A 27,679-nucleotide genomic window follows, 5' to 3' on the forward strand; every position below is an offset into this window, starting at 1 on the left:
TTCTCCCTCTGACACTTTTCCTCCCTGTGAGGAGCCTGCAAAAAAAATCAGTGCTTTGCATAAACAAAGCCCCGGAGAGGTATTGGTAAAAAAACAGTGCTCAGGAGCTTCACAAATGCAGTTTTTTCCACAAGAGAAAAACAGAAGGTTTTTTTCTCTGTAACCCCTTAACCCAGGGAGGGATTTCTCTGTCTGGCCACCCAATTTCCCCACCACCACCAAATTTGGGAGCCTAATCTCGGTTTGCTGAAAGGTGCCTCCCTTTCCTCTCACCCCTTCAGGGGGACCTGAATTAAAACCCCAGTCACTTTCTCTGCAGGAAGGCTCCGCTGTCAGTGCTGGTGCCTTGTCCAGCTGTGTCCTGCAGCCTTGGACGTGAGCACAGCAGAGGAGAGCTGCTGCAGGGGTGAGCAGCGGGTGGGGGGAGCTGGGTGTCCCCCACGGGTGGGCAAGCATCGTCACACTGCCACCGTCCCCATCCCCAAAGCAGCTGGGGCTCGGTGAGCGCTTGCTCCCACCTGCTCCTTGCACACGGGCGTTAGCTTCCTGCGACTTTAAAGTTCCCTCGGCGCACAAAGCAAAAGAGGGAGGAGAAAGGGTTTCATCATCGCTCTGGAGAGCAGACTTATAAAAACTTTGCGCTCAGGCTGCCTGCCTCACTCCCAGGCTTGGAGGGTTTTCGGCTCGGACTGTGCAGGCTGCCGGTGGTGGGACAGGCCAGAGAGGGACGGGAGCCCACACACAGCCCAGCTATTTGGGGCTCCCCAGGAAGCCCCCACAATGGGAGTCCACCCCGAAGCTGGCAAATCCCCAGCTGACGTCCCCAAAAGGTCCAGCACCTGCTCCCGGAGTATCTTCTGCAACATCAAGGTAAGGAGTGGTGCCTGGCAGGGATGTGCCGCTTCCCCGGCAGGGAGGGAGGAAGGAAGATGCTCACGCAGAGAGTGACCCCAACCCATCTCATGGGTCCCCACATCCCTGATACAAACCGCCAGTAAAATGAAGTGTGTTTGCTAAGATGCGGAATTTGAAAGTCAACTCCTCGGGCAGTCCTGGAGAATGCCGCTGAGGTCCATCCCGCTTGGCACACGGGAAGGGCTGGCGGAGCTCGGTGGGTTTCGGAGCGGTACCCTGGAAGTGTTACACCCCGTGGAAACAGTGTGGGCAGCTCTCTGTGGGCTGCGGAGCTTACCCACGGCGTCCGGTACATAGTGTGCTGCTGTTTAGGGAATGATTAACCACATCCTGGTGTGAAAAGAAAACACTGCCCTTAATAACACTGACTTGCTTTAAAAACCTTTGTGAGAAGGACATTTTGAGTGACAGAAGCAAAATCTCAGCAGGTTGAAGTGGGTTTTCTGGTGTTGGCTGCGCAGTTACTCACCTGCCTCTATTAGCAAGGTGAGAACTGTCATCTTAAAGCCGGTTCCTGCCAGAGCTTCAGGCTCTTGAGCTCACTGCCTATGTGAGAAAACACCAGCCACCCTGGCCACCTCTCATGTTTTAAACGCTGCTATCCATCATGCTTTTAAACCACTCCTTGCCCTGTCTTTTTTTCCCCCACAAGGCATATTTTGGCCCATTTTTGGATAGGCACCGAGGCTGCTGCACATGCTGGTTCCCGTCCCTGGGAAATCCGCCTGCCTTCACCAGGATTTCTCTGGGTGGGGGGGATTTTTGTTCCTTGCTTGGCAGCACCTCCGCATGTTGGCATCCAAAGCAGCTGGCTGCAGTTTTGGGGAACGGCAGCTCCCAGCAGCACCTTACCATGGGCAGAGCAGCTTTGGGTACGTGAGAGGGGCCACCGGTTGGCAGGACCCCCTTGTGCTGGTGCTGCCGGTTGTGCCCAGGGCTGGGATGTGATTTCCCACTAGTATTATTGAATATGAGCGTGTGTTTGCTGTGAGAAAGGATTTGTCAGCACTTCCCAGCTAAGCATGTTTTCAGGAGTGTGCAGCCATGGGTAGGGCATCGCAGTCCCGGATGGGTTGGGGTTTTATTTGCCACCCATCTTTCCTCACCCTGCATGAAGGCTGGCACTGCCCGCTCCTCTTTGGGCTGTGCTTGCTTGGGGTTGGTTTCTGGACAACAAAAGTTTCACCAAACTGGGGGGGCCCGAACAGTTCTGTCGGGGTGCCGTGGGGATGCTGTAGGGTGCCATGGGGCTGTTCCCAACAGGCTGCTCTTCCTCCTGGGGGCTCCCAGGGCTGGAGGCATCATCCCAGATGATGTCCTCCAGTCCTACATCCCTGAAGGTCCCCACTGCCTGGGCTGGGCTATTCCAGCAGGTGACTCGATGGCCCTCTTTGGCTGTGAGATCCAGGAGGAAGAGTTTGAGATTACCCTGGAAAATTTAGGGCTGCCTCTGGGCTACTCTGACATGCCTCTGGAGGGGACTGGTGACCTGATCCCTCCTCTGGTGGGGGTGCAAAAGGTGGCCTTAACCTCCTCTAGGCTGTAATGACCATCCTCTAGGCTCCAGTAATGACCATGGCTCAGGGTGAGTAACGTCGCCCAAAACCAGAACCCTTCTTGCAGTTCATCCTCTTTACTGGAAATACATACAGCTCCCTTCACGCTTGCAAAAATATCCTGGAACCAAAAAAGCATTGCCAAACCTGATGCCTTTTGCAGGATGTAGAACTTCAGGGTTAAAAAAAAAAGCCCCAACAAATGTTAATCCATTTCTGCATCCCATAGGCAGCCGCAGGATGCAGGCAGTAGTCGGGCTGGGCACTCAGCACCCCACATACCCAAAGGCACTTGGTCAGCGGCTGTGTCCAGGACCACCTAGGGGCATTCAGCCAAGGGCAGATGACGTGGGGGTGTCACTTTGCCGGTGGCAGGAGCTCTGGCTGTGCCGGGAGGTGCCTGGCCAGCTGCCTATTCTCGTCAGCTCCAGCTCGAATTGCCTAGCATCTGATGCCAGCCGGAGGGCTCAAGTCTTAATTTCAAGAGCCTGAAGCTCCCCAGACCGGCCAGGCACCCACCACTGAGCCTGTCTGGAAGTCCTCGGAGGTGATTTCGGAGGGAGAGGTAGTGCTGCAGCACCCGGTATGGCAACCACGTGCAGAGTGACCCCAGGAGCAGGAGATACTAGCAGAGACCCCAACCTCCCGCCTGCCCTGCCTGGTGCAAATACAGCTGCACTAAGGGAAAAGCAGCACGTGAAAAGCAGCCCTTTTGTTGTAAAAAGTCAACAGGTTTTTCATAATCAAGGGGAACCAGCACTCGATTTAGCACAGCCCAACACTGGCACCATGCAAGTGCATTAAGGAACAGTTTGTGCTCTATCAAAACATGCTTGTTGGCATCAGATGGATGATAGGCACCATCGGGGATGGTGGGGAGTCAGAACACCCATCCTTAAGTGAATAAGTTCTTGCTTTTAAAAGCAAATGTATATAAATTGACAGGCAATGACATTCCCCACCATTTCCTGACCTGTTCACTCTTCCTGTGCTATGACATTTGTGTTAAAAATATATATACATTAAAAAAAAAATAACTTCTTCAAGGTAGGAAAGCACTAGCCTGTGTGCAGTTGTCAATCCTCTCAGCCCCCCCCAAATTAGTAGAAAATCAAAGTGTCACAACTGAATTTCCAGGTTCGAGAAGTTGTTTTGTTGTGAACGGGTCGTGAGAGGGCAAGGCGTACGGTAAGCCTCTCAGTTTATATGGCTTTATAGCTCTTGTTTGTATGAGAAGCCATTGGTGCTGTGAATAATGTATTACATAAGTCTTCATCCAGCACCTAATTGTGTGGGAAGCTGCTGGCATCATCCCACACAGAGACAGGTACTACAAAGAGGTTTAAATCAATTGGACGCAGCGTCCTCATATAAGCAATGGCAGTTTCTGATGGGGACAGTATTTCCAACACAACAAAATCCCCTAGTTGTAGCAGGCTCCAAGACTTAATCACGAAGCTCATATTTAATCCATAAAGCTCACATGCCAGGATCACTTTCAGAGTGCCTTTTGCAGGGCTGGGGCCAAAAATAACAAATTCTTTTTATGTGCAAACCGTCTTGCTCCTCCGTGTTCCCTGCAACAGGGGACCACTGCCTCCCTGCACCAGTTTCCATTGCTCTCTGGGAGGGGTTTGGCACTGGCCCCATTACTGCTGACGTTTGGAAGTGGAGAGCGTGATGGTGCCGGGAATGGGCATCACGATGCCTTACACTATGGGCATCAGAGAGGGAAGGGTCCTGGTGGAAAGCAGCGGTTTTAATGGTTCCGCAGGGACTTGAAGAGTGGGATGGGGATGGCAGCTCTGGGGCTGGGTGGTATGGAGGGGCTGCTGGGGATGCGGGAAGATGGGTGCAGAAGCAGGCGCTCGGGGAGGCAATGGCCTGTGGATGTGGCTGCTGGCTCATATTCGTGCCGTGACACAGCAGGCATTTACAGCTGATCTCTGTACCCTACGGGAACGTGGTTGGTGACAGTTCCTTGTTGCTGCTGTGGAAGTTACTCCCTGTCATACGTGGGTATTAATGACTGTAGCTAATACTGCAATTACACCAAACAGCACCAAGGCTCTGTCTACACTGATATGGCTCAGCTGACAGCATGTTTGCTGTCTGCACCATATCTTGTAGCTGGAATAAACCTGGTCATTGTGCTTATGTTTTTGAGTGCCATCTCAGATGTGGCAGGGTTGCTTGAGCCCCTCTAGAAGCTGGCTGTTTTATCTTGAATCACCTTGAAGGGAGAAAGCAGAATGCAAAAGGCCTTCAGTTTGGGGGGCTGGCAGGTTGCTGCTGAGTACTGTCCCCTATGAGAAGCCTAAATCATCTCGGTAATCCCACAGAGGTGGTGGAGATGGGTGATGATGAGCAAGGACAGCCCCCTACTTTGAAGTTCACTAGAGCTTCCAGGGTAGTGCTAACTGGCACTGGGATTTTGGGGGGTTGCAGTTGTGCTGCTTGGCAAATGCAGGATGAAGCCAAGCTTCAGGTGGATGCCACCACCCAGTGGCACCGGGGACACTGAGGACCTCGCAGTCTAAAGGAACAAAACAGATTTGAAAGGTGGAGCAGCAGTGGATGGTTAGTATTTTTGATACCCATGCATGGCCATGGATGTCATTGATGTCCCTCAGTCCAGAGTCCTAACTGCTGTCTCCAATCAACATGTCCTTGCCCACCTTCCAGACATCCACTGAAAAAGGATTATTTCAAAGGCATTATTTATTTGCAGTGCCTCAGATGTTTTGGCTTCTTCACCTTTATTGTCTCTTTCATGGTTTTGTGCTATTTTAATAATTGCTAATTGCTTATTCAGGATCCTCAGAAACATGACAGATATAACTATCTTGTTATTTAGTTGAGTTGGACTGGTTTCAGCTGGAAGTCGGTTAGCTGGAGTGTGCAGGGGAGCAGCGTGAAATGGTTGGGAGGGCAGGCAGGGGAAGGCTTTTACCCTGCGGACCACCTGGCGTGGAAAAGGAAGCAGGAGGATAACAGAGTTATTGTCATTTACATCAGCTGGAGGGAGTCCAGGGGGTGATTTAAAAGCCTTAGGGACAGATTTAAATTAGGTGCTATACTGGGGCAGGGAGAGGGATAGTATGGAAGAGTGTAGAAGAGGGGACAGCAAGGTCAGGAGGAGATTGTGGGCTCTCAGAGGGTGATAAGGCTTTAAAGCATCCCAGGGTGAAGATGTTGGGGGCATATGGGGTGCAATGGCCAGGAGCAGGGAGGTCTGTCTTCCCTGGGGAGGCAGGGTGCCTTCTGCAGAAGAAACGGGAGTCTCGCCTTGGGCTCTAAGGTCTCAACAGCATCAGGGCAAGTTTTTTGTCCCTTCCTTTAAAGGAACGAAAGGAATTTGCTGAGGACTGTATTTCAGAAGCCTGGAGATGTAACAGTTGTGTTCTCATATCCTGTTGGAAAAGATTATGCGTTGCTTTATTTAGCTGTTAGCAAGAATAGGAGATTCATCAAGTCATTGGTCTGAAGATGGTATGGCTGTAGGTTTGGAGAGGCAAGCACCAAGAGGAGAAAGTCATTGTTGATTAAGGCCATTGGTTTAAGCAAGAAAATCAAAGGATATTCCAATACTGGACACTGTGCAAGGAGATATAGCAAGTTGGATGAGTGTTTGTAGCAAAGAAGCAAGCAGGGTCCTTAGGACAAGTGGAGTGGCATGGGGAGAAGGACCCACTGTGACTAGGGTCTTCCAGCATTCATGGTGATGGTGCTGGCATCAGAAAGCAAAGGTTGGGTTTGGATGGATCCAACACCGTGTTTATGTCCGGTTTTGATGGGATCAGGTTTCAAAAGTGAAGAGCCATCTGGCCTTCACCAGCAACACCAGCAGCAGGATAAGGAAAAACATGGGGAAGAGCCAGATGGTAAAACGGGTTGGAAAGTTTAGTGGGATCAAGGTCTAGGAGACATGAAACAAGATAATTTTATGAGGGGTGAGGTGGTTCAGTGCCCAAACACAACCAAGGAGTGGTCAGCGTAGATAAGATTATCATGAGCAAAATGGGAGAGGAGTGTCGCTGATAGGGAACACGAAGCATGGCCAGGGCTGCAGGCGTGCGAGAGGAGTGTTTACATACACTTGTGGGTCAGGGAAAATGAAGCCAAGCTGAAGCTACCTTCAAGGAAATCATGATCGGATCCTGATGCACCATAAAGAAAAGAGACCTTCAGAAAAAATGAAAGAGCGAAAACCCAACCACACAACCTACCTGCACGCTTGGGCTCGTTGCAGGAAGAAAGAAGGCTGCTTAACGATATGCATCATATTTTGCAGGCAGGAGTATTTTCTCAGCAGCAGCTTGGGAAGCAGCAAACTCTCTCACCTCACATGCTGGTCTCAGCAATCCTCCACAGCCAAACCCCTTCTTTCTTTCTGACATCTGCAATGCTCACCTGCACATTAAGGCAGGGACATGTTTTTATGTCCCCCAGAGTGCTCCCTCTACAGCAACTGAGCAAAGCAGGGCTTCCACGGACCTTGCAAGGGCATTAGGATACAGTGCAGGGAAATCCCATGTGTACCTTCATTGCAAAAAGAGCAAACATTGTCTTTGCACTTGATAATTGGGGTTGTAAAGCGTGGATTACTTGGCAGTAGACAGTCATCATTGCAATTAATAATCTGGGCAGCGGTGTGCTTCAGACAATCCCTAACCACTTTAATTTTTTTATTAGTTTATTTTTTGCAGTAGAAATAAAATTTAGGAGCCAGCTTCTGCCACTGGACCGTGCTTCAGGCTCAGAGGTTTTGTGCTAAGGGATGTGCTGCGTGGCAGGGTTTTTGGTTCCTTCTGTGGAAACGTTGGGGTTTTTTTTTTTCATCTTTCATGGTCCTTTTTGATCTATAAATCTAGGCAGCTGCATGTAGGAAAGACATGCCAAAGAGGGATGTATTTCCCCACACATGTCCATATATTTTTCATTTCCAGCTGATGTATTTCTTTTGAACTGAGTGATCTCAGCCATCCTACTGCAGGAGGATCTCTTAGTGTAGTGAGTGTTGATCATATACAAGCTCTAAAATAAACAGCCTGTCTTCTCCCTGACTATTAAAATTTGGGGGATATTCTTATTACTTCCTAAAGTTCCCTCTTCCCCTTTCTTTTTTCCCCTTGGAAGCTCAGGAGAGTAAAGTGGAAGAAGCCTTCAGAGGTGGGCAGGTTGGGGTCTCCTCCTTTGGGCCATGAATTTCCACTAAGGTCAAACAATTTTGCTTTGGCCCTCCGGAGCCCAAAATGCAACTCTAATAGTACTATGTGGAGGGAAAGAGCTAACAGAGCATCCTTACTCTTAGTCCTTTCCACACATTTACTCCAGCCAGATTCATTTTGCACCTTCCTGCAATAACTGCTCTCGGCCACGTCCTACCTCAGTGTCATCAGTCAGCTGGGAGCAGTTTGGTGGGCCCTGTGAGGATCTCCACTCCTCTTTACAGCTCCCCAGGCAGCTCTTGCATCCATCTAATGAATTAAGCCCTGGCTCCTTCCATCCAAGCTGCTAGCGGTGCTGCTGTGGGAATGCTATTGGGCATGGAGGCTGGCACTGGTGCGGGCACATGAGAGCCGGAGCCTGGAGCTGCCAATGCTCTCTCCTCACAGGGCAAGCTGCACCGTCAACATTTCCACCTTCTCTATCTCCAGGCAGGGCTGCCAAGGTGAAGACACTGAAAAATGAGGTGAGGGATGAGCATGAAGCTGTGGAAGCAGAGCAAGGAATTAACCCTTAACTCCCTCCTCCAGTTAGCAGAGAAGAAGGGGCAGTGGCCATGCTGCAGGTAGCAGCATCTTTCCAAAGCCCTGGTCCCTGCAGAGCAGAGCCAGCCTTGCTCCTGGAGGATTCTCCTGGCTCCTGGAGGCCCCATTGAGGCAGTTCACTCTTTTGAAAGAAAAAGAAACCTGAATTTTTTACCTGGCCTTGACACTCACCCATGTCCAACACATGCATGCTGGGGTTATCAAGCACTTCGTGTTTTGGTTTTTTTCTTATTTAACCCAACTTGCCAAGCATTTATTGGCTGCCTTGGTGACCAAGGGATACTCCCCCAGCCTGCCCCCCAAAAATCCTCTTACGAAACAGCCCACCTTTCATAATAGGCTTTTCCAAAGTCCGGTCTCCATGTACCTGTTTGTTAAGGCCAAGGACAGTGGTGACAGTGCATTATCTTACATAAGCAATATGGAAAGAGAGAGACACAAGATAAGGGAATAGACCTTAGCAGACCCAGTATGTGACATGGGGTAGTGCAAGTGCCTGCTGCCTACCAGCACTGCCTGCAACGGTGCCTGCTCCCAGTGCACACATCCAGCCCCAGGAGCAGCAACCTCCCTCTGACCCCAAGAACACCCACCCCAAGGATGGGTTTACCCCCTGGCTCTGGCTTCCTCATCCTTGTCTCCTTTATGGGTTCAGCACAACGCTGGGAGACCCCCTTTCTCCTCCCAGAGCCTTATTTTATTCCCTGTGAACTTCAGGGAAGTGGAAAGGGTGCAGGTGGGTCTTTTGAGCTGGCTACAAGGGCTGAAACACTGTCTCAGATATCTCCCAGGAGCACACCAGCCACCGTGGCCATACCTGGCATCCCGTGGGGACGTCTTGGTGCCAGTATAGGGTCTCAGCCTTGCTGCCCCATCTTCATGCCTGGGGGCTGCCTGCAGCCCCACCTACCCCCACTCTCAGCCCCACCAGCCCTCCGAGTCAAGATTTGTTGAACACGTCTCCTGTGAAGGAGATTTGGCTTGGGATTGACTGAATAGCTGCCAGCTCTCTGCTTTGAACCTGAGAAGTGTTGTCCAGACCATGGAGGGACCAGTCCCCTCTTCCCTGCAACAGGATGAGTTTCTTTTCCCTACAAAAAAGCATTGTCCTGGGAGGTGCTAATTCCCATGAACCGGTGGTAGGGGAGGGAGCATGTCTGTAAGGGACCTTCCCCCAGGCATTTGCTTCCCTTTTAAATGAAGTGTGTCTTGGAAAGGAGTCAAGTGTCTTGTATAAACAGCCTGGAGTCAGGATCACTCAGGCACTCTGAAGGAAACATGGGGGTGATTAAAAGGGGATTTTGTATGTGTATGTGGGTGCACACCTTTGGCCTCTCCATGCTGCTCCCTGGCTGCCTGCGGTTGCTGCTTGCCTGCAGCTCCAAAAATATACCAGGCTCTGATGGGAGCATCTGCTCTGGAGGGCCAGCACTTTATATTCGTGGGAGGGTCCCTGACTCCTTAACCTCCAACCGTGCCCTCAGCCTTCATTGCAGTTGTGCCAGCTTTGTGTCTGCAAAACCTCCCTTCAGATGGTATTGGCTCTTCTTTAAAAAACACCTCCTTCATTCAGTGTTATGGAAGATGGATGATACCAGCTCAGTCCCCCCCAGGGTTGCTCAGTGGGTGCATGGGGCCACCGCAGCACATCTGGGGCTCTCTGCAGCTGGAAGGGACCAGATTGGTGCTGGTTTCCATGGACCAGCAGGTTGCGGGTGGTCAGAATGAACATGTGGGGATGGGGACACATGGGGAGAGGGACAGGGATGGGAGAGAACTGTGAGGACCTGCGAGGGGACACAGGAGAGTGGTGCCCTTCATTTCCAGCAGCCTCAGAGGTCTGCTTTTCACAGCTGGAGCATCTTGGTCAGTGCCAAGGTCAGGCGGTGCACGGGCTGCTTTTGGGGAGCCTTCTCAGTAAGCCCCTCTCCCAGCTCTTCGCACTCAGAGCCTTCAGGTTTGGGCCATCGTTATTTTAATTAGAACTGGGCCTGCTGAATGCAGGGAAAGTCTTACATCACGCACATCTCTCACCTCCAGACAGCTGAAGTGCATGTGGAAAAGCCGAATTCCAGCTGCACAAGTCCTGGAGCAAAGGCTGTTTCGCTTTGCTCTGACTGTTTTGGGTGGCAGCTTCTTCCCAAGGAAAAAAAAAAAAAAATCTCCTCTGCCCTTCCCCTCCCATCCTGCGGGCTCTCCACATCCAAGGAGTGAGGCTGCTGTGGGGTCTCAGTGCCAGCAGCAGCGCGGGCCAGGATCGGGTGCCCTGAGCATCCCTCCTGCTCTTCTACCTTTCCTGCTAGCCCTGCTCGCAGGAGCCAGATTAGAAGGACACATGGGCAAGGAGGGATCAGTTACACCCCAAAGTCTTTCCTTCCCCTTGCTGGTGCTCTCCAGCTGCATTTCTTCCACCTTGCCTTCCCTCACGGCAGGCAGCCCCAGCTTGCTCCCAGGCATCTCGGGATCCATGGCCCCGTTTTGTCCGTCCCCCAGGTTATCACCAATGCATAAACCCATCTCAGGCCATCTCCTGCGAGCTCTGCCTTTTCCTGCCTGCCCTCTCTGACCGCATCTTGTCCCTCTCATCTCCTGCCCTCCATCCTCTCGTGAAGCACAGCCAATGCTGGTTCCCCATGGTCCTTCCATGCCTCCATCCCCCACCAACCCCAGCATTCTGGGGAGTCAGACTGCCTCTCCTCCTCATCTTCCCTCCCTGCCAGCATCCTCTTCCCAACACTTCTCATCTCCCCAGCTGCCCCGGGATTAGGCTGACATTTGCTGTGCTAAATTCAGCCTCGGTGATCCACCCTCTTCCCTCCCCGCTGGTAAACAGCTTTGCTTCTCCAGCTAATGTTTCGCACCGGTAGAGCTCTCCCTCCAGCTGCTCTGCATCTCAGGCGGTCCCAGCCCTCCGCTGTTTAGCCACCGCTTCCTTATTCAAATGACTTCAATAGGATCCGGCCAGAGCTGCAGGAACAAAAATTAATGTTCTGTGGCAACAAGATCCCCTCTCCATTCCTCATCCTCGCAGGGGTCACGTCTCTGCTCCAGACCAGCCCGGCTGGACTAATTACACAGTGATCCCAGGTCAGGATTGGGGAAGGTGAAGGTGGTGGATCCACCTTTCACCCTCAGGACTGTGTGCTGGGATGGGTTTTTGAATGTAGGAGTTGATAGCTGGAGGGTGTAGAGGTCATTCTGCTTCAAGAGTTTACTTTCAGATGTTTCACTTCCACTTTGTCCCTGTCTGGGAGGGTTTTCCATGTTACACCCCACATCATTGCTCTGTGGCTTTTTGTTGGGGCAAAGTCCCAGCCTGAGACTTGGTCCTCTCTTGCTTGGCTACCACGGTGGCAGATGCCTGTGTGATGGTAGCCTGTGGGCTGACACCCCTCCAAGATGTAGCTGGGGAGTTCCTGATAGCAGCTTGTCCCTGTGACCCTTCTTCCCTCTTTTTTGGTGTTTGCCTTTCTCCTTCTACTTTTCTGTGGTCTCCAGTTGTTCCCAGCCTACCCTAACACTGCCAGGGCTCCATTTTCTCCTTCACCTTCATCTCCGTCTTCTTCTCTCCTGCTGTCTGTTAGCATCTCTCCCATCTCTTATGCTTTTAGATACCCAGCTGTCTTCTGGCTGCTGGTATCCTCCCTCGGAGGAGAAGCTTCCCAAGAAGCCATCTTCTTGCCCATCTTCTCTTGCAATTGGCGGACCTGGCTCTGTGTCCTCCACTGCTCCCCAAAAAGACACTCCACCCACCTACAGCATTTGCATCCTCTGTGTTGGGTGGACAGTTTCATTCTTTTTCTGGGTTTTTTGGTTTTTGGTTGGTTTTTTTTGTTTTTTTTTTTTCACACAATGGGTCAGGGCTTCTGGGCGCTACTGCCATTTCAAATAAATACTAATAACGAGTATTGCTGCTCTCCTAGCCAAGGACATAGGGAATTTGTCAGCCCTGCAGTACCTTTGATCCCCCATTCATCATCTCAGGCTTCCCACTGTTATCTTTGTGGGACACGCTTCCGGTATTCAGCAAATATTTGATTTCCTGTGAATTTAAATAAAAAGACCTTTTCCCTCTTTTTTTTTTTTTAAATGATTTTAAAATACTTTTGGCACCGTGTGGACGCATTCCATTCCAAGAAAAATAAAGGAAAACTGCTCTGACTAAATATAGATCAAAAGACACTTGTGAGCTGCCTCTTGCATCCCTGGCTGAGAGTGCTTTCCTCTCCGAGGCCACCCGGGCTCTTTCAACCATGCTTCTTCCCTACCCCGTAAATTCTCTGTATTCCCTTTTCTGCTCCAGGCAAGCTCTGCCTCCATTCGGCTTGGTTTCTGGCTTGGCTCACAGCCTGGCTCAAGGGAAAGATGCTGGTTTTAGAATACTACATAGACATCTTCCAGTAGTGAGACCATGTTGTGCATATTTCATGCTTTCCCTCTGGGGCTTTTAAAGCCCTTTTTCAGCTTTTTTGTGCAACACCCCTTGGAGCATGTTCTGTTAATTGGCTTTACAGATGAGTGAATCCAAGGGGCCGACTGGAAATACTGGATCTCAGGTAGTCTAAACCAGCACGGCTCCCTTTCAGCTGCGTCACAGCAACTGCGGGGTCGGCTCTAACACAGTCTCAGGAGCATCCACCAAGTCTATGCAAAGTCAAGCCTGTCTCATTTATCATTGTGCAACTCCCAGTGCAACAGGTCCTCCTCGGGTTGGAGGGTTGCTCTTGAGGGTTGTACAAGGGTTGCCGCAGTGCAAATACCAGTGAATGTTAATAATGGTAAGGCAGAGAAAAGATAAAAACGGAGCCCCTTGTCCTCTCTTCTGAACACTGCATCACTCATTTTGCAAAGCTAAGTTAATCAGGGATCCAGGACTAAGCCCTTCAGTAGATCTGTTGCACGTCAGAGGTGCAGCCGTGTTGGCCAACTTGAGTCCATGACTCTCAAATCCCTCACACGGGACATGGTCACCAGCAGTTACACATCAGCAGGACACTAACTGGGTACTAACTGGGATGGGACCTTTTTTTTTTCCCCCACAGGTGTTTGTGCTGTGCCACGGGCTTCTCCAGCTCTCCCAGCTCCTCTACAGTGCCAACTTCAAGAGCAGCCTCACCACCATTGAAAAGCGCTTTGGGCTCTCCAGTCTCTCTTCGGGTTTCATCTCCAGCTTGCACGAGGTAACTGGGTGAGAAGCTTGTGCAGGGGCCCTGAGGGGTGGCCAGAACGTGGCAGGGACCTTCCCAGAACAGGGTCTCAGGGTTGTTCACAGCCAGTGCTTCCTCAGCCATGCCTACATGTGCTGGATGAAGCAGCTGTTGCTGTGCACTTGGACACCAATTCCCACTTTACTTCTGCTGTACCACTTGCTGGGAGGTTGAACACAGGGTTATGTGGTGAGGACGTGGCCTTGGAGGGCAGCAGCAGAAAGCAGGTCGCTACAGAGGAGACTACTCCACCCTGAGATGCCATACATCTCCAGCAGAGACATAACTGGGAGACAGAAAACATGCAATGTGATTCTTCTCCATTGATCAGAGTTCTTAGAGCTTTTGTGAAGAAGAGCATTTTATTACGAGTAGTATCCACACAACTACAGCTCTGTGAGCAATTTCCAGTAAAAGTAACTGTTTTCATAGATTTCTCATTGGCTTTAGGAATGACCCTGGTCAGAGTAATTCCAAACTTTGTCCAAAAGGAGACCCTGGCCAGCAGTCTTTCCAAGATCTAGCCCTTTTCTCCAGTGCTCCCAGCTCCTGATGGCCCTGTGGCAAAGGACTGACTTCCACTGGCATATTGCTGAGCTGGCTGAAGATTTTCTCACAAACACTTTCTAATGACTCCTCTGGAATAAGTTTTCTAGTTCACATTGTCATGAATTGTATCCTTTCTGGTAGCTCTTCAAGGCCAACTAGGAAAATACCTGCTGGCAGAGACTTTCTTTGGATGGTGCAAAGTGCTTGGTGGCAGCCCACCTTGCATACAACTGGTCTTCTCGCATGGGATCATCCACCAAGAGGCTGGGCACTGGGAATCCTCCCGGGTCCTTGGGAAGCAGATGCCCAGGTCTTACCTCAACCAGCACCTACATCTAGGGTTAAAAAGACTGGTTCAAAGCCTATTGAGAACAGTGAAGGACTTCCCACTGATTGTGACTAGGTCCAAACCATGCAAAGAAAGAGACCCAGTATGCACAGTTGTGACATAGGTAATGATGAACTGGCATAATTAAGTGCTGCAGAGTATCACAAGTTGTAACCCACGTCCTCCTTATCCACTAGAGAACTCTATACTTATAAGAATTAATGCCTGGAGAAGTAATACCAAAGCAAACATCATGTAGAGCAGTGTGTTACTGCATGTATATAAAGGGAAGAGGGTTGGAGTAGCACATATGCCATGCTGTTAAAGAATAACAGCTTGCAGACAATAGATACACCTTTATTTCTCTGCTTTATGAGAGAAATTTCTGTGCTTTACTCCAGCTCCGTGTGAGCTGCCCTGCCTGTCCAGGACCACAACCTTTCTGCATTAATAGCTGCAGCAATTCCAAGAACACAAACCACAAACAAGGGAGCCCATGTAAACATAAATAAAAAGTATTCTTAGCCATACACGCCAAGGTTAAAATAATGTTTAGCTTGTCCCAAGCTGACAAAACCCATGTAATGGTAATTTTATGATGTTCATCCACTTGCCTGAGTAAGCTGCATGTTTTCATATCTTTTTAGCTGATCATAGCTGCAGTTGCAAATGTCCAGAGTCACAAACATTTGCTATGAGCTGGACTTCATAGCTGGGCTCATGTCTGTTTAAAGTCATGGGAATGGAGGCAATATGCTTCATTTTTTGCTGTGTTTGGGGGAATTATTAGTTTATGCTACATCCTGTGGGGTGGGTGGCAGGTGTGTGTGCTGAAAAAAGCCCCAGCCAGATCACAGGGAGGTTGTGAAGTCGTCCATGACAACAAGGGATGCACAGAAGTGACAGAAGCCAAGGAGCTGGCCCACTGGCTTCTGATAAGAAGGGAGTGCTGACTTGCTGGGTGAAGGGCTGTCCCGTTCCTGTTTCTGTGGGGGTCAAACACCACCTGATAAGAGAGCTCTCCACCCACCCAGACACAGTCATGGGGGACCATTATAGGGTCTTGACTTCCTCCGTGTTGTCTCCTAATGTTATCCCCATTTTGCTCTGCCCTTTCCAGATCGGCAACGTGGTCCTCATCATCTTTGTCAGCTACTTCGGCAGCCGAGTTCACCGCCCGCGGGTGATCGGCGTGGGGGGGCTGCTGCTGGCGCTGGGAGCATTCCTGGTTACCCTGCCTCATTTCCTATCAGACCCCTATGAATACACCACGCTTAGCACCAGTAAGTGCCTCCACCCTCATTGCTATGAGCTGTCCCAGCACAAATCCATCTCCAGTTGCTCTGGCCTGGGTTACCCGTGCCTACCCAAAATGAGGGGTTGTATCCAGTGCACACGCGATTTAAATGCAGCATTTGGAGGGAAAGTTAATAGCTGTGGCACTGTAAGTCAGTGCCACATGCTCTGGGGGCAAAGCAGTTCATCTGACTGATAAGAAGGCTTGAAAGTGCAGTCTTGATGTGTGTATATGCCTTGTTGCACCAGCTAGGCTTTGACCTTCACCTACTTTCTCCTGGTTTTTGTGCATGACAAAAGACATTGCTCTTGGTGGTCTCACTGCACGCAGCTGAGAGCTGTGGCAGCGCAAGGGAGAAGGGCAAACACTCCCACTGCAGCCCTGCTGAGAGCCCAGGCTGAACGCAAATGCATCTGATGGTTCGCCTATAGCCCAAAGCATTTTGGAAAGGAAAGGAACATTATCTTTATTGGAGTCACAGAAGTATTTCATCATAAGTGAGGTCGTCTCCCTATGTGAGTGATAGAGCAGCGTTAAGGTCTCTTTTCTGCAGAGCCTGTTCTGCTCTAGCCTGTAAGCCTTAGAATCTGCACTAAGAAGGGCTACTGGTTTAACTGGGCAGGCTTTAGGAACAAGCTAGTGTGTATGACGACAGCTCCAGTTTCCGTGCAGAATGCAATACGCAGAAGAGGCTGCATTGCATGCCACAATGCTGTGTTTGGTCTTCCCAAAGTGGCTTCAGTCCCTAAATCCTCGGGATGCCATTGAGCCTTAGCTTCCCTGGGGATCGCCACCTCTGAAAACCCTACGTCACCTTGGCTCTGTGCCAAGTTGCTCCCCCCACGCCTGTGCCACCAAGGGGGATGGCAGCGGCCGCAGCAGTGCCAGCCAGGGAAAGCCTTCCATCTCTAGTTAGAAGATGCTTTCTCATGGAAAGGCTTTGAGCCCTGTGCATCATGTCCTAGCCTGATCCTCTGGGCTCAGGGAGCTTTGGCTGTGCCAGGGAGCTGCTGGGTGGCCTTAGGCAAGTTGCTCCCTTTAGTTAGGTCCTGACTTTGCCGCAGCTCAAGAGAATGCAAACCCCAGCCAGGGAGCAAAGCACAGCGAGGACAGAGCTGCTCACAAGTGCCTGACAATCTCTGCTCCCACCAAAGGGTTAGAGATCCTCTGGTTTTGCTCTCCCACATCAGCTCTGGGAAATCTGGTGCTGTCACGGCTGATCTGCAAGCCCAGATCCCATGAAATGTTATTAAAAATGATGGCCTGACGTGGGGCTCAGAATGCAACAGTGCTCACGCAGAAATACGAAGACCAGTTCTCTTCTGGCTTGCAGCTGCTATGTAGCCTTGAATGTCTCCATGTTTTTTGAGTAAGCTGGTTTGGAGAGTGGATCAGGCATCAGATGCCAAGTTTTCTGACAGCTTAAATTCACGCATCAGGCTATAAACTGGTCAGGATTCAGGACAGGGACTGTTCTTACTGTTATGGAAACAAGTCAGAGGAGCAGGTATCATCCTGCTCCCCTGCCCAGAGCTGTATGTGTCTTGGCCCAGCATTTACAGCCCATGAAGATATTCCAGTCCTGGTTAGAGTTTGCATGGCAGTCTTGAGCAGGGTGAAGCCCATATCTGAATGGTATGAAGAAGTAAAGTCCTTGCTTTGGAAGGAGGTGGGCTGCTCCTGAGCGATGAGGACAATGGAGATTCAGGGGCAGGCTGTCCTGCTCAGGGCAGCCAGGTGACCCCAGGGAACATCACTCCCTGTTCCTGCCTGGGTACCACAGGGGAGCAAAGACCATTGGCATCAAAAAGCCAGCCATGGATTAGGTTTGCTCTCATTAAACCGAGAGCAGCCTCGCTCCACGGCATGCCATCTGGCATGAGAGGCTTTTGTGGCTCTCACTTTTGCTGCGGTAAGATCTTTATTAGAAAAGGAGTCTCCTTCTGTCTGGCAACTTGGACCCTTTAGACAACGTGGCTTCAAATGGTCTTCCATAAGGATTTTTGTGGTGACCTACTATTAAGAATGTGCTGCCGCACTATGCCAATGAATACCGCTAATCACCTCACAAATATTTGGTTTTGTTTCGTGTCTATTTGCTCTGAAGTGTAGAAAATCCACAGTCATTACATTAATGAGAAAGATGTGATAGGAATGTTGAACTAATTGCAAATATTAAAAAAAAAAAAAGAAAAAAAGAAAAGCCAGAGTGAGAACAGCTAGCATCAAAAGACCAGGACTTACTCTGTAACATCTTCATTTTGCTTGAAAAACAGGTTTTTCCATCTGTGAATATTTAGGATTTCCACTGGCTTTGACACTGTCTGTCCAAAGGCTTTTGTCAGTTGGTTGGGTCTGGCATTGCTGAAGCTTTGATGGAGAAGTTTTTATCCTCTGCTGACAGCTCGAATGCAGCTCGCTGGAGCTGGGCTGAAGAGCTGACCCTTTGCAGGAGAAATTAATTTGCTTCTATCTTCTCTGATCCTCCTGTCTTCAAAAGTTTCATAAAAATCACAGCCTGGTTGTTTGCTATGCTGACCTCAGTATAATACCCCAAAGGAAGGGAAAGGTGATGACAACTGCTAAATAAAATGAGCAATCCATCCGAAGTCCAACCGTGTGTGCCTACTCAGCACACTCAAGAGATTGGCAGTATTTAGGGATTTAGTGCGGGAGGAGGCAGGGGCCATGCCCTGCATTGTAATGTTCATTCTTCTCCCTTTCAGGTAACAAAAGCCAGGTCCAGGCTGAACTCTGCTATGCAGAGAATAAGTTTGTGTGCCCGAATGCCACCCAGGATCCCCAGAAGGAGGCCAGCAGCATATGGGCAATGATGGTCATCGCCCAGCTGCTGGCTGGAATTGGGACAGTTCCCATCCAGCCCTTTGGGATATCCTACGTAGATGACTTTGCAGAAGCAAACAATTCCCCGCTGTATGTCGGTAAGTGGGACCATTGTTGTGTATTGGTTTGTTTCCTCCAGACATTAGAGGTGAGATGTAGAGGTGCTCATCTGGAAAGGAATCTGTGGACATGGGTTGAGCAGCCAGTGGGACTCAGATGAGATCCTCCCCCATTAGAAGGCTGGGCTGTCTCTCCCCTTGATAGTCAGCTGTTCTCTGTAGGGTTATATTTATGATGTGGGTGTTAGGAAGCCAAAGAATCAGGGCAAGGAGATAAGATGGATGAGCTGGGGCTTCTCCCTTGCATCTGTGAGAACTTATGCCATCCATGGGGGGAAAGAGTAGTAAGGAAACCTTCTCAGAGGCCATCTCCTGCTCTTGTTGAGCATCGGCTGATCATGGGTTAACCAGAGGTATGACAGCCTGCAGGAGCCAATTAACAGAGGTTTTGCATCAAGGGTTCAAAATCGCTATTTTTGCCGTGGAATCAGTCCCTGCCCAGTGGGGGCTCCCAGGCTCAGGAGCACTTCTTGATTGCAAAGAGATAGGTGCTGGCTTCCATGTTAAACTGCATTTTTTTTCCCCTGTGAATGGCAAACCCCGTCTGATGCTGGCCTGCCTACGTGAGCTTTGAGCTCAGTGCATAAGTTATTTAAAAACCCAATTCCTCCTGGTGCCGAACAATGTCTTTAAAGCAGCCAAAGGCATCGGAGTGATTCAGGAGTCAAAAGTGGATGTTCCAAAATAAGGTAAGCACTAAAGGAGAAGGAAAGCCTTTGGAATTAAGGATTTGGACAACCACTGGTGTGCTTGGCAGGGTCTCCAGACCCACCCAGCCATGCTTTGCTCCAGGCTCTGGCTGCAAAGGGCTGCTGCGCCACCTAAGACCTCTGCAGAAAGTCTCCCGTGCGGGCAGCACTCCCTCCTCTCAGCTCAAATATAGTAGTCTGGGCTTGCAAAAGGAGGGACAGACCATCCTTGTCTTCTCCCTGCGGTGAGGGGTCACTGTTCCCAGGACCTCTGAGTGGCCTTTGGATTCCCAAACCTGCAGGTCCTGATGGTGAAGGAAAATGGTACTGGCTTGTTCTTTGTAATATAGGTGGTCATTTTAGGGCTGTGGGAATGTCTCTGTCGGGGGGTATGGCTACTGTGAGTCTGGATTGCCTCAATACAACGTAAATACCACTGCCTGAGTCTTGTTTTATTTTAGGTCTCAGCATCTTCCTATGAAAACGAACACTACTGTCTAAGTATGAGGTTAAATACTTCTCTAAAGACCCTGCCCTTCAATAGTTAGGTTTATGTTGTAGAAACAAAAACACTGCCTTGGCTAATTGGGAAGAAAAAGCTTTTAAAAATAGGTGCACAGCTGAGGCATAGCAGTGGGATCAGGCGCTTTCTTACCCAGTATGCTCAAAGGCTCCAGACCAGCAAATGCACAGAAATGGTCAATGCAGCTCAAGCAAACTGTCTCCTTTTGCACTTCTTAAGAAGGTTGTGCAAAGAGTTTCCTTCAGGGAGGAAACTTGAATCCTTTCATTCCAAAGAAGTCAAAAGGAAACATTTTGACCTTATGGATTAGGTCCAAGTTATCTATTTTTTGAATAGGATAGTTCAGCTGAACTGAGGGTGATCTGCTGGCCTTTTTGCTCCCAGCATCTTTCACCTCCCCTGAAGTTTGCACTGAATGTTTTTGCTTGGATCTAAGGACTGAGATGGCTTTGTTTCTGTGGCCTCCTCTAGGAGATGAAGGTCTCCGTCACCTGCAGGAGCCCACAATGCCACTGTCCTGCTGCTCTCTAGGGTTCCCCTCTTTGTCGCAGTGAATCATGGATATTCACCGTGTGGCTGACAACTTTTAGCGCATCAGCAAAGCCTCGACTGCAGCAGAGCAGAGGGACTTTTTCTACAGGCAGCTGCCTGCCCTCCTCCTAATCCTGTTAGATAAACACCACATTCAGTATCTGAGCAATGGGGATCTTCTCATCATCTGCCACTTGTTAAAAGATGTTTTCTCTCCTCTGCATATTGTAACACCATTCCTGCCTCACGTGGGAAGGCAAAAGCCATATCTGCATTGAAGCTACTGTTCCCTGCCCACACTGGCTCTCTCTGCTTCCTTTTTTCAGCCATCCTCTTTGCCATTGCCGTGTTCGGCCCTGCTTTTGGATACTTGCTGGGATCTGTGGTGCTGCGGCTCTTCGTGGATATTGGAAGAGTTGACATTGGTGAGTATTTCTCAAGTAGCAATGGTCCTCCTAAAAGCCTTCTGTGAGTCAGAAGGTCACTCTGAGATGACTGGTGGCAGAAGCCACCAGTCCCGTGACCCACAAAACCCACTCCCCTAGAAAGACCTGACCTGGTATAGCACCCCCAGCACACTTCTCCACTCCATCTCCCTGTGAGGAAGGCTACAGATGGTCCTGAAGCCACCACTGAAGCAGAGCCCTGCAGTAGGGACATTTCAATGTCCTACCCATGGTGCTGCACTGAAGCACTGGTGGTCATTGCTGGGGTCTGCCCACTGCCACTATGCTGAGGAAGCATCACACTACACCAGCATGGTGGTGGAGAGGAGCAGGGACATATAAGCATCCAGGGATGGAGAAGACAACCACAGGGCAACCATTGTGCTGTGGGTGCACGGGAAGGCTGAAGTCTACGCGTCCTCCTCCCCACCACCCTTCACCAGTATATGCAGAGAGAGAGACCAAGCCAATGCCACTGCAGGGCTTATTTTCTTTATCTGCGGTGTGTGCTTATTATTTCTGGTAACTTAATCACTAAAGAATTCTCCCCAGCTCCATCATTAACGTGGCTTTTCCTGTGTTTCCTTAGAGAGATCAGAGCTTGCCTGACATTTTTGTCCGGTGCCTGATAAGAATAATAAATGAACCTGGGGCAGGAAACAGCAAAAAGCCTTGGCTCACTCCCTGCGGCGGCAGACGGATTTAGCAGCCTCTGCCTGGTCGCTCCGTGATGACGTCCAAGCTACAGAGTGGAGTGGTCCTGTTTGGGGAAGCAGGGCAATTGTTTTGGTGGGGTGTGGGCTCCTCTCCTGCCGCACCCTGGCATGGGGCTCCCACCCGGAGGCTGCTGCTAGTTCCTTTCCCAGCCACAATGTCCTGGCGATGGGGAGATGCGGTCCCCATGCCAAGCCAAGCAATCTGTCAACCTCCCGTGAGCATCGCTTGGCCCAGCTGAAGGATGTCTGCGCTGGAGACGGAGCGGCTCTCACCTTCTCCTCCTTTTTCCGGAGAAGGCGCCCTGAGTTTCATCCACTCGGAAACCAGGCTCATTAACAGTGCTCTTCTGCCGGCATGGATCCTTCCCTTGGTCTCTGCAAGCAGAGAGTGACCAAGCCTGGAACAATGGGAGAGCAATTTTTTCCAGGAAAGCGGCTGTGACCTTTCCCGGTCCCTGTCTCAGCTCAGCATCCCTGGCAGGCAGCATGGTCCAAACCCACCACACACCCCAGACAGAGGAGGATGGAGCTGGCCCCCCGTAATCACTGCCTTGTTGGCTGGCTCAGTGGGGAAGAGTTGAACCTGTGCCATCAGCATACTTTAATGCTGACTAAATCCATCCTACAGTCATTTGGGAGGCTTGGAGCAGTTTGGATGGGGAGCAGCAGTGCAGGATCCTGGTCAGGGGAAAGGAAGTCAAACATGACCAGGGCTGCTCTTGCTACCAATGCTGGTGGAAGCTCCCACCTCCATCCATTTGCTTTTCCATGCCAGTGGAGACACCCATGGACTGTGCCCACATGGACTGTTCATGCTCCACTGGTCCATATTTGCATGGACGTTTGTCCCTCTCACCCTTAGATGTGCAGGAGCAGAGCTCTTACCATGGGTCCTTGTGTCTTGCAGCTACAGTGGCCCTGACACCGAGGGACCAGCGGTGGGTTGGAGCCTGGTGGCTGGGACTGCTGATTTCCTCAGGCTGCTTGGTGCTCACATCCATTCCTTATTTTTTTTTCCCTCGGTACATGCTGAAAGGAGAGGTGAGACCTCATCTCCAGAGGGCCAGAACATCTTGGTGCCAGGGCTGTGCTTGGGGAGGGAATACCTGTCCCCAGAGGAGAGGTGTGGGAGGGAGGAAGGGAGCCCAGCAACCCTTCTGAGGTGTGGTTACAACTTCTCACAAGTGAAGTCTTCCAAACAAGCTTTGTGTGTCTAACACATAAAGGACCAGACCGTTCACTTCCTCACCATTAGCTGGAAAGCCAGAACCACCACAGCTCAGCCGGCCAAAAACCAGACCTCACGCCCTTCCCACTAGCTGCATCGACAGAATCTGTTGAGAAGGTTTTGGGTAGACCTGAGCCTTCCCTGGGGCAGGGTGATGGCTGGGTGGCTTCTTGGGGTTCCTGCATGCAGTCCTTCCTAGTAGGGGTCTGTCTGTGGGGCCTCGACCCTCCTGGGGTGTCTGACCTGGTTCTGCTGGTGATGGCTGTATCTTAACGCCCCACTGCAACACCCTCTGCAAGGTGACACTCCCCTGATGCCAGCAGCAGCAGCAGCAGCAGTGACAGCCCCTGTTTGGAGCAGAACATCCTCAAGTGTGGCATACATAGGAGCAGCACCGGGATAAAGCTGGGCAGTGAGGTTTGACAAATGGGCTTTTCCTTTGGGAAAAAATTGCAGAAAAGAGACAAGTTTCCCATTAAAACAAATTTTAAAAGATGCAAACTATCAAAACATTTAATTTCAGTGTTTTCAAAGCCAAGCCCCACTGGTTTAGTTTCAAAAATAGTTTTGTTGTTTTGAAATTGATTAATCATCAATTCTTTAAAGGTCAAAATCAAACCCCAAATATTTCACACTTATAGCTAGAGGACTCACCAGTCTTGAGCTGACCTGTCTCCCACTTTCATTTTCAGACTTTTTGCAAAATTAAAAAAGAGGTGTCTTGTCAGGGTTCAGCAGAGGAAAGTTTTCCAAGCTCTTAAAACCTCTCCAAGCAGGACAAGGTTTTGTCTTGCAGATCTGCTCAAGGGCTGCTGTGATTTTTTAAGTCAATTTGCCCCTTTGCTGTGATGGGCAGGAAAACTGTCAGGTTTGGCAGGGGGTCAAAGGCATCTGGGACAGACCCTGCTCCTCCTGAGCCTCACTGCGTGCTGGGACGGTGCCAGCCACGCATGGATGCTCCCCTCTCACCACAGGCTGCTCTTCTCTCCCTCCCCAGGACCCAAACATGGAGGCTGGCATGCTCAGGAAGATGGAGAAGGGGGTGGCTGAAGAAACCTCCCTGCTGGAATTTATAAAAAGTAAAGGGCTGGCACTTAAAGGCGAGGGTGACTGGGGGCACCGGGGCCGTGCTTGGTGGGTGAAGACCACCAAGCCGGCATTTTCAAGCTGAGGGTTCTTGTTGGTAGCCTTTGAGTCTGTCCGCCATGTTGCGTGGAGATGCTGGGGCCGGCTCAGGCACCTCAAGGGCTGTAGCATGCCCTTCCCTAAGGACCACAGGAAGATGCATGCAGCCTCCCTCTTGCTGTAACACGGTGCTGCTGAGATCTGTGGGGCCTGAATTGTTTCTGAAAATTGGTTTAAGGATCTTAAAATGGCATGAGCATGCTGGAAAATGCTAGCTGGGTGGTTTAATCCAGGGCTCCAGGAGAGGGCATGGGGCCTCCGGCGCCACCAGCCACTGCTTTGAGAAGGTCACTGCACTGCAGCTTACACTGATTTGTTTATGTGTAGCTGAAATGGGCTTGAGTAGGGATGTCACTGATGAGAGAGAGACCAGTCTGATGACTTTTTTGAGCTCCATGATGACTTCTTTCCAGCTAAAGCCCCTCCCTCCTTCCCTCTCCATCTACTGCAGTCACATCCTGGAGCTGTCAGCTCCCTCTTCTCTGTCTCACTGGGCTTTGATGAACGATGCTGGGTCTCCGTGGCACTATTTGCTAGAAGGGGAAAGCTAATTAGAGACCAAATAAACAGAGCTGCTCCTGAGGAGCCTGGAGTCAATCTGCCTCTGCTGAAAGGATGTCCTGGCTGGGCAGGGGGACTTGATGTCCTCCCAGGAAAATACACATCAGCTGCAGGAGCCAGACCCTGCCCATGTGCAGCTGGTGGGGCTCTGCCAAAACCCCTGCAGCTTTGTCTGTTTGCACTGCCTGAGGGTACGGCCCCTGCTCCAGAAAAACAAATGTACCATGGCTGCCAAGTGCTCCAGAGGCTTGTGAGTTTGGAAAGTGTGGGAGGGAGAGTAGTGGGCAGAACTAGCCCTCCACCTTGCTTCTCAGGGCACTTTGGCCATGGTCCTGCCAGCTGCTGGGCCAAATCAGGGTGTCTCCCCTTCCATTTTCCCATAGCCTTAGACATCCCCTGTATTAACGCACAGGGAACAGTCTAAGGGTGGGGGTTTTTTCACAGTACGGATTGCTGACATGAGAATCACATAGCTAAAATATATCTTTCCTGCTGTTTCCCTGTAGGATTCCCAAAGATCTTCCTCAGGCTGCTCCTCAACCCCCTCTTCATCCTACTGGTGCTGGCTCAATGCAGCTTCTCCTCAGTCATTGCGGGTCTGGCCACCTTCCTCAACAAGTTCCTGGAGAAGCAGTATGGTGCCTCCTCCTCGTACGCCAACTTTCTCATAGGTGAGCGCAGCCGTGGGGTGAAAAATATCCATCACCAGGGAACCACCTGTCTGCATTCCCCAGGCTTTTTAAATCCGGTAGGAGGAAGTCAATGGAAACTCATTTTCAGATGAGAACTAGGGATCGCCTCAAGATGGTTGATGACTTCCCTGACCTGAGTTGCCTGCAGAAGGCCAGGCTGTCTTGCAGCCTCTCAGACACTGTCTACATTTGTCCGCTTGCTCTTGCGGGCCAGCAACTGCTCTCACTGAAAACGTGCAGCCCCACCACGTGGGTGAAGCAGGTCTGGATCACTCTGATGCTTAAAGACAGGGCAAGAGCAAGCGATTACGCACCAAGCTTGATCTTGCATCTCTAAGCCAGATTCCTGAGGCTGAGGTTTTTCATAGGTACCAACCGCCTTGGGTTTTGGTCTGTCTTAGGTAATGGTAGGGTCTGTGGGTTCTCCCAACCACCACAAAGTCCACGAAGCCACTAACTCCACCCCATGCCAGCAGAGAGGTGCTTGACAGGCAGGACCCCCGGCTAATGCCTTCGTTCCTCTGCAGGAGCCGTGAACCTGCCAGCAGCAGCGCTCGGGATGCTCTTAGGAGGAATCATCATGAAACGCTTTGCCTTCTCCCTCCGGGCCATCCCCCGGTTTGCTGTGGTGGTGCTCGTTTTTTCCATCCTCATCTGCCTGCCCATTTTCTTCATGGGCTGCTCCACAGGGCACATCGATGGGATCTACCCCCCCAGGTAACACAGGCGCTTGGGTTGTTTCCAGCTCCTTATTCATCCAACTCTTGACCTGATTATCCATGGGGTGGGATACATGCAGGTGAAGGAGAAGAGGCAGTAGACATCACCACGCTACTTCTTGCTCCTGATTCCACTGCCTGGAGGAGATCTAAGCGCTATACAGCGCAGAAAGCTTGGCAGGGCATTTATTCCCGATTTTCTGTACCAAACAAGCAGGGTATATTTTTCACTCTGGATTTCTAGGGGGAAATAAGTAGTATTGGTGCCCATGTCCACATCAACCCCACACAGGAGCACCTCACATGCTCCCTTTGTTCCAGCTGGACACAACTTTTCTCCTCACCTGGGTGGCAACTTTTGGCTCTTACCATGTCTTTTTAAGATAAAAACGACATTTAGACTCCAGCCCAGGTTTGCTTTGAAGTGCTTTGTGTTCATTTCCCAATGCACTGCCAGCAAGGGCCTTTCATACAAATGTTTTCCTTCACCGGCAATGAGCCTCCTGTCCCAGGGATATGGTGGAGGGATGAGGGACAGAGCAGTCCATGTGCTTTTCCCACTTAAAAGCCACTTAAATAACCATGGTGAAGGAAAGCAACGGCACTCTGCAAATTCATGCGTGGGCGACGTGTTTATATTTTGCTCTGAGATCTGCATGGCATGCACTGCAGATTCAGGAGCGTATGGAAGTCCACTGAGGCACTGGCATCTCAAGCTTTCTGTGTGGGAGCAAGGCTTCAAATGTGAGGAGATCCCTCAGCTCAAGATCAGGTGCTGCAAGTGCCAAATTTTGGCAGGCAGCTTGGCCTCACAGCATTCACTTCTTGCCGCCAGTGTCAGGTCGACTGCCTGTCTCAGCTCCCCTGGGACACACCAGTCTTGATGGGCTTTGCTGATGTAAATAGGAGCTGCTGGAGGGACTTGCATGGAAAAGGAGTCTGTTGCCTCATATTATTTTGGAAACCTCCCCCCATGCAATGGCAGCACTGCATAAATGCCTTTTTGCTGGATCCCCAGGAAGCTGTGAGCTACATGGATGGGTGAACATGAGTTCTGCCCCATCCCACCATGCCCAAGGGCAGGTCCCTGGTGCCAGCTTCCCATAGGAGATGGACCATGCCGCTCCGGCAGATGAACTCCTTTAGGTAGTAAGGCAAGACAAGACAGATAATTCAGTTTGTTCTCTTGACTTTCATGCTGTCGTCAAGCGTGTTTGGAAACAAGCCCACTTCCAGTTTCTGTCTGAATGGTGTTTCCAGCTGGGGCTGTTTGCACATCTGTTTGTGCAGTTCTGGATAGAGCCCAGATACATTTCTCCAGGCATTTGGCTGATTAGTTTTCAGTGGGATGGGGGGGGGGAGTAAGTGTGTGAGTACTTGTTTGCAGACATAATATAATTACTGTTAAGTTCACTGTACACTTGCAGAGGTACCTGCCGGGGATCAGGGTCTGGCACAAGGCCAGCCTGCTGCTGGCAGTGTCCCAGCGCAAATAGGAATGGGGAAACTGGCTAACTAGTGAGAGGGATTTTTCTTCCTCCTGTCCTATTTCTTAATTTTTTAAAATTTTTTTCTCCTCCTTTTTGGCAGTACATTGAGTTCCCAGCAGCAGGTTAAGACGCCGAGTGGGTGCCACTGCTCTGAGCACATCTTTCACCCAGTGTGCGGAGAAAACAACGTGGAGTACCTCTCCCCCTGCTTTGCTGGCTGCACAAACAGCACTGCTAATTCTTCCACTCCCAAACAAGTGGTGAGTAAAACAAGTGGTTTACAAAGCAGAGTGCACCTTGCTTGGTGGAG

At 50.5% G+C, this 27,679-nt stretch overlaps 1 protein-coding gene across 1 annotated transcript in view; it reads left to right on the forward strand.

Annotated features, from left to right (window-relative positions):
• The first annotated feature begins 666 nt into the window (after positions 1-666).
• SLCO2A1 (solute carrier organic anion transporter family member 2A1) overlaps positions 667-27,679 on the forward strand; it is a 28,798-nt gene continuing 1,785 nt past the window's right edge. Inside the window, exons 1-10 of the mRNA XM_030027296.2 lie at positions 667-870; positions 13,288-13,425; positions 15,450-15,612; positions 18,353-18,568; positions 20,659-20,757; positions 22,402-22,535; positions 23,720-23,801; positions 24,975-25,139; positions 25,688-25,877; positions 27,470-27,629. Coding sequence (XP_029883156.1) covers positions 781-870; positions 13,288-13,425; positions 15,450-15,612; positions 18,353-18,568; positions 20,659-20,757; positions 22,402-22,535; positions 23,720-23,801; positions 24,975-25,139; positions 25,688-25,877; positions 27,470-27,629 — 1,437 coding nt within the window. The 5' untranslated portion in view covers positions 667-780. The remainder of the gene's footprint in view (positions 871-13,287; positions 13,426-15,449; positions 15,613-18,352; positions 18,569-20,658; positions 20,758-22,401; positions 22,536-23,719; positions 23,802-24,974; positions 25,140-25,687; positions 25,878-27,469; positions 27,630-27,679) is intronic.

The sequence above is a fragment of the Aquila chrysaetos genome, chromosome 10 (assembly GCF_900496995.4).
Source record: "Aquila chrysaetos chrysaetos chromosome 10, bAquChr1.4, whole genome shotgun sequence".
Classification (NCBI taxonomy): Eukaryota; Metazoa; Chordata; class Aves; order Accipitriformes; family Accipitridae; genus Aquila; species Aquila chrysaetos.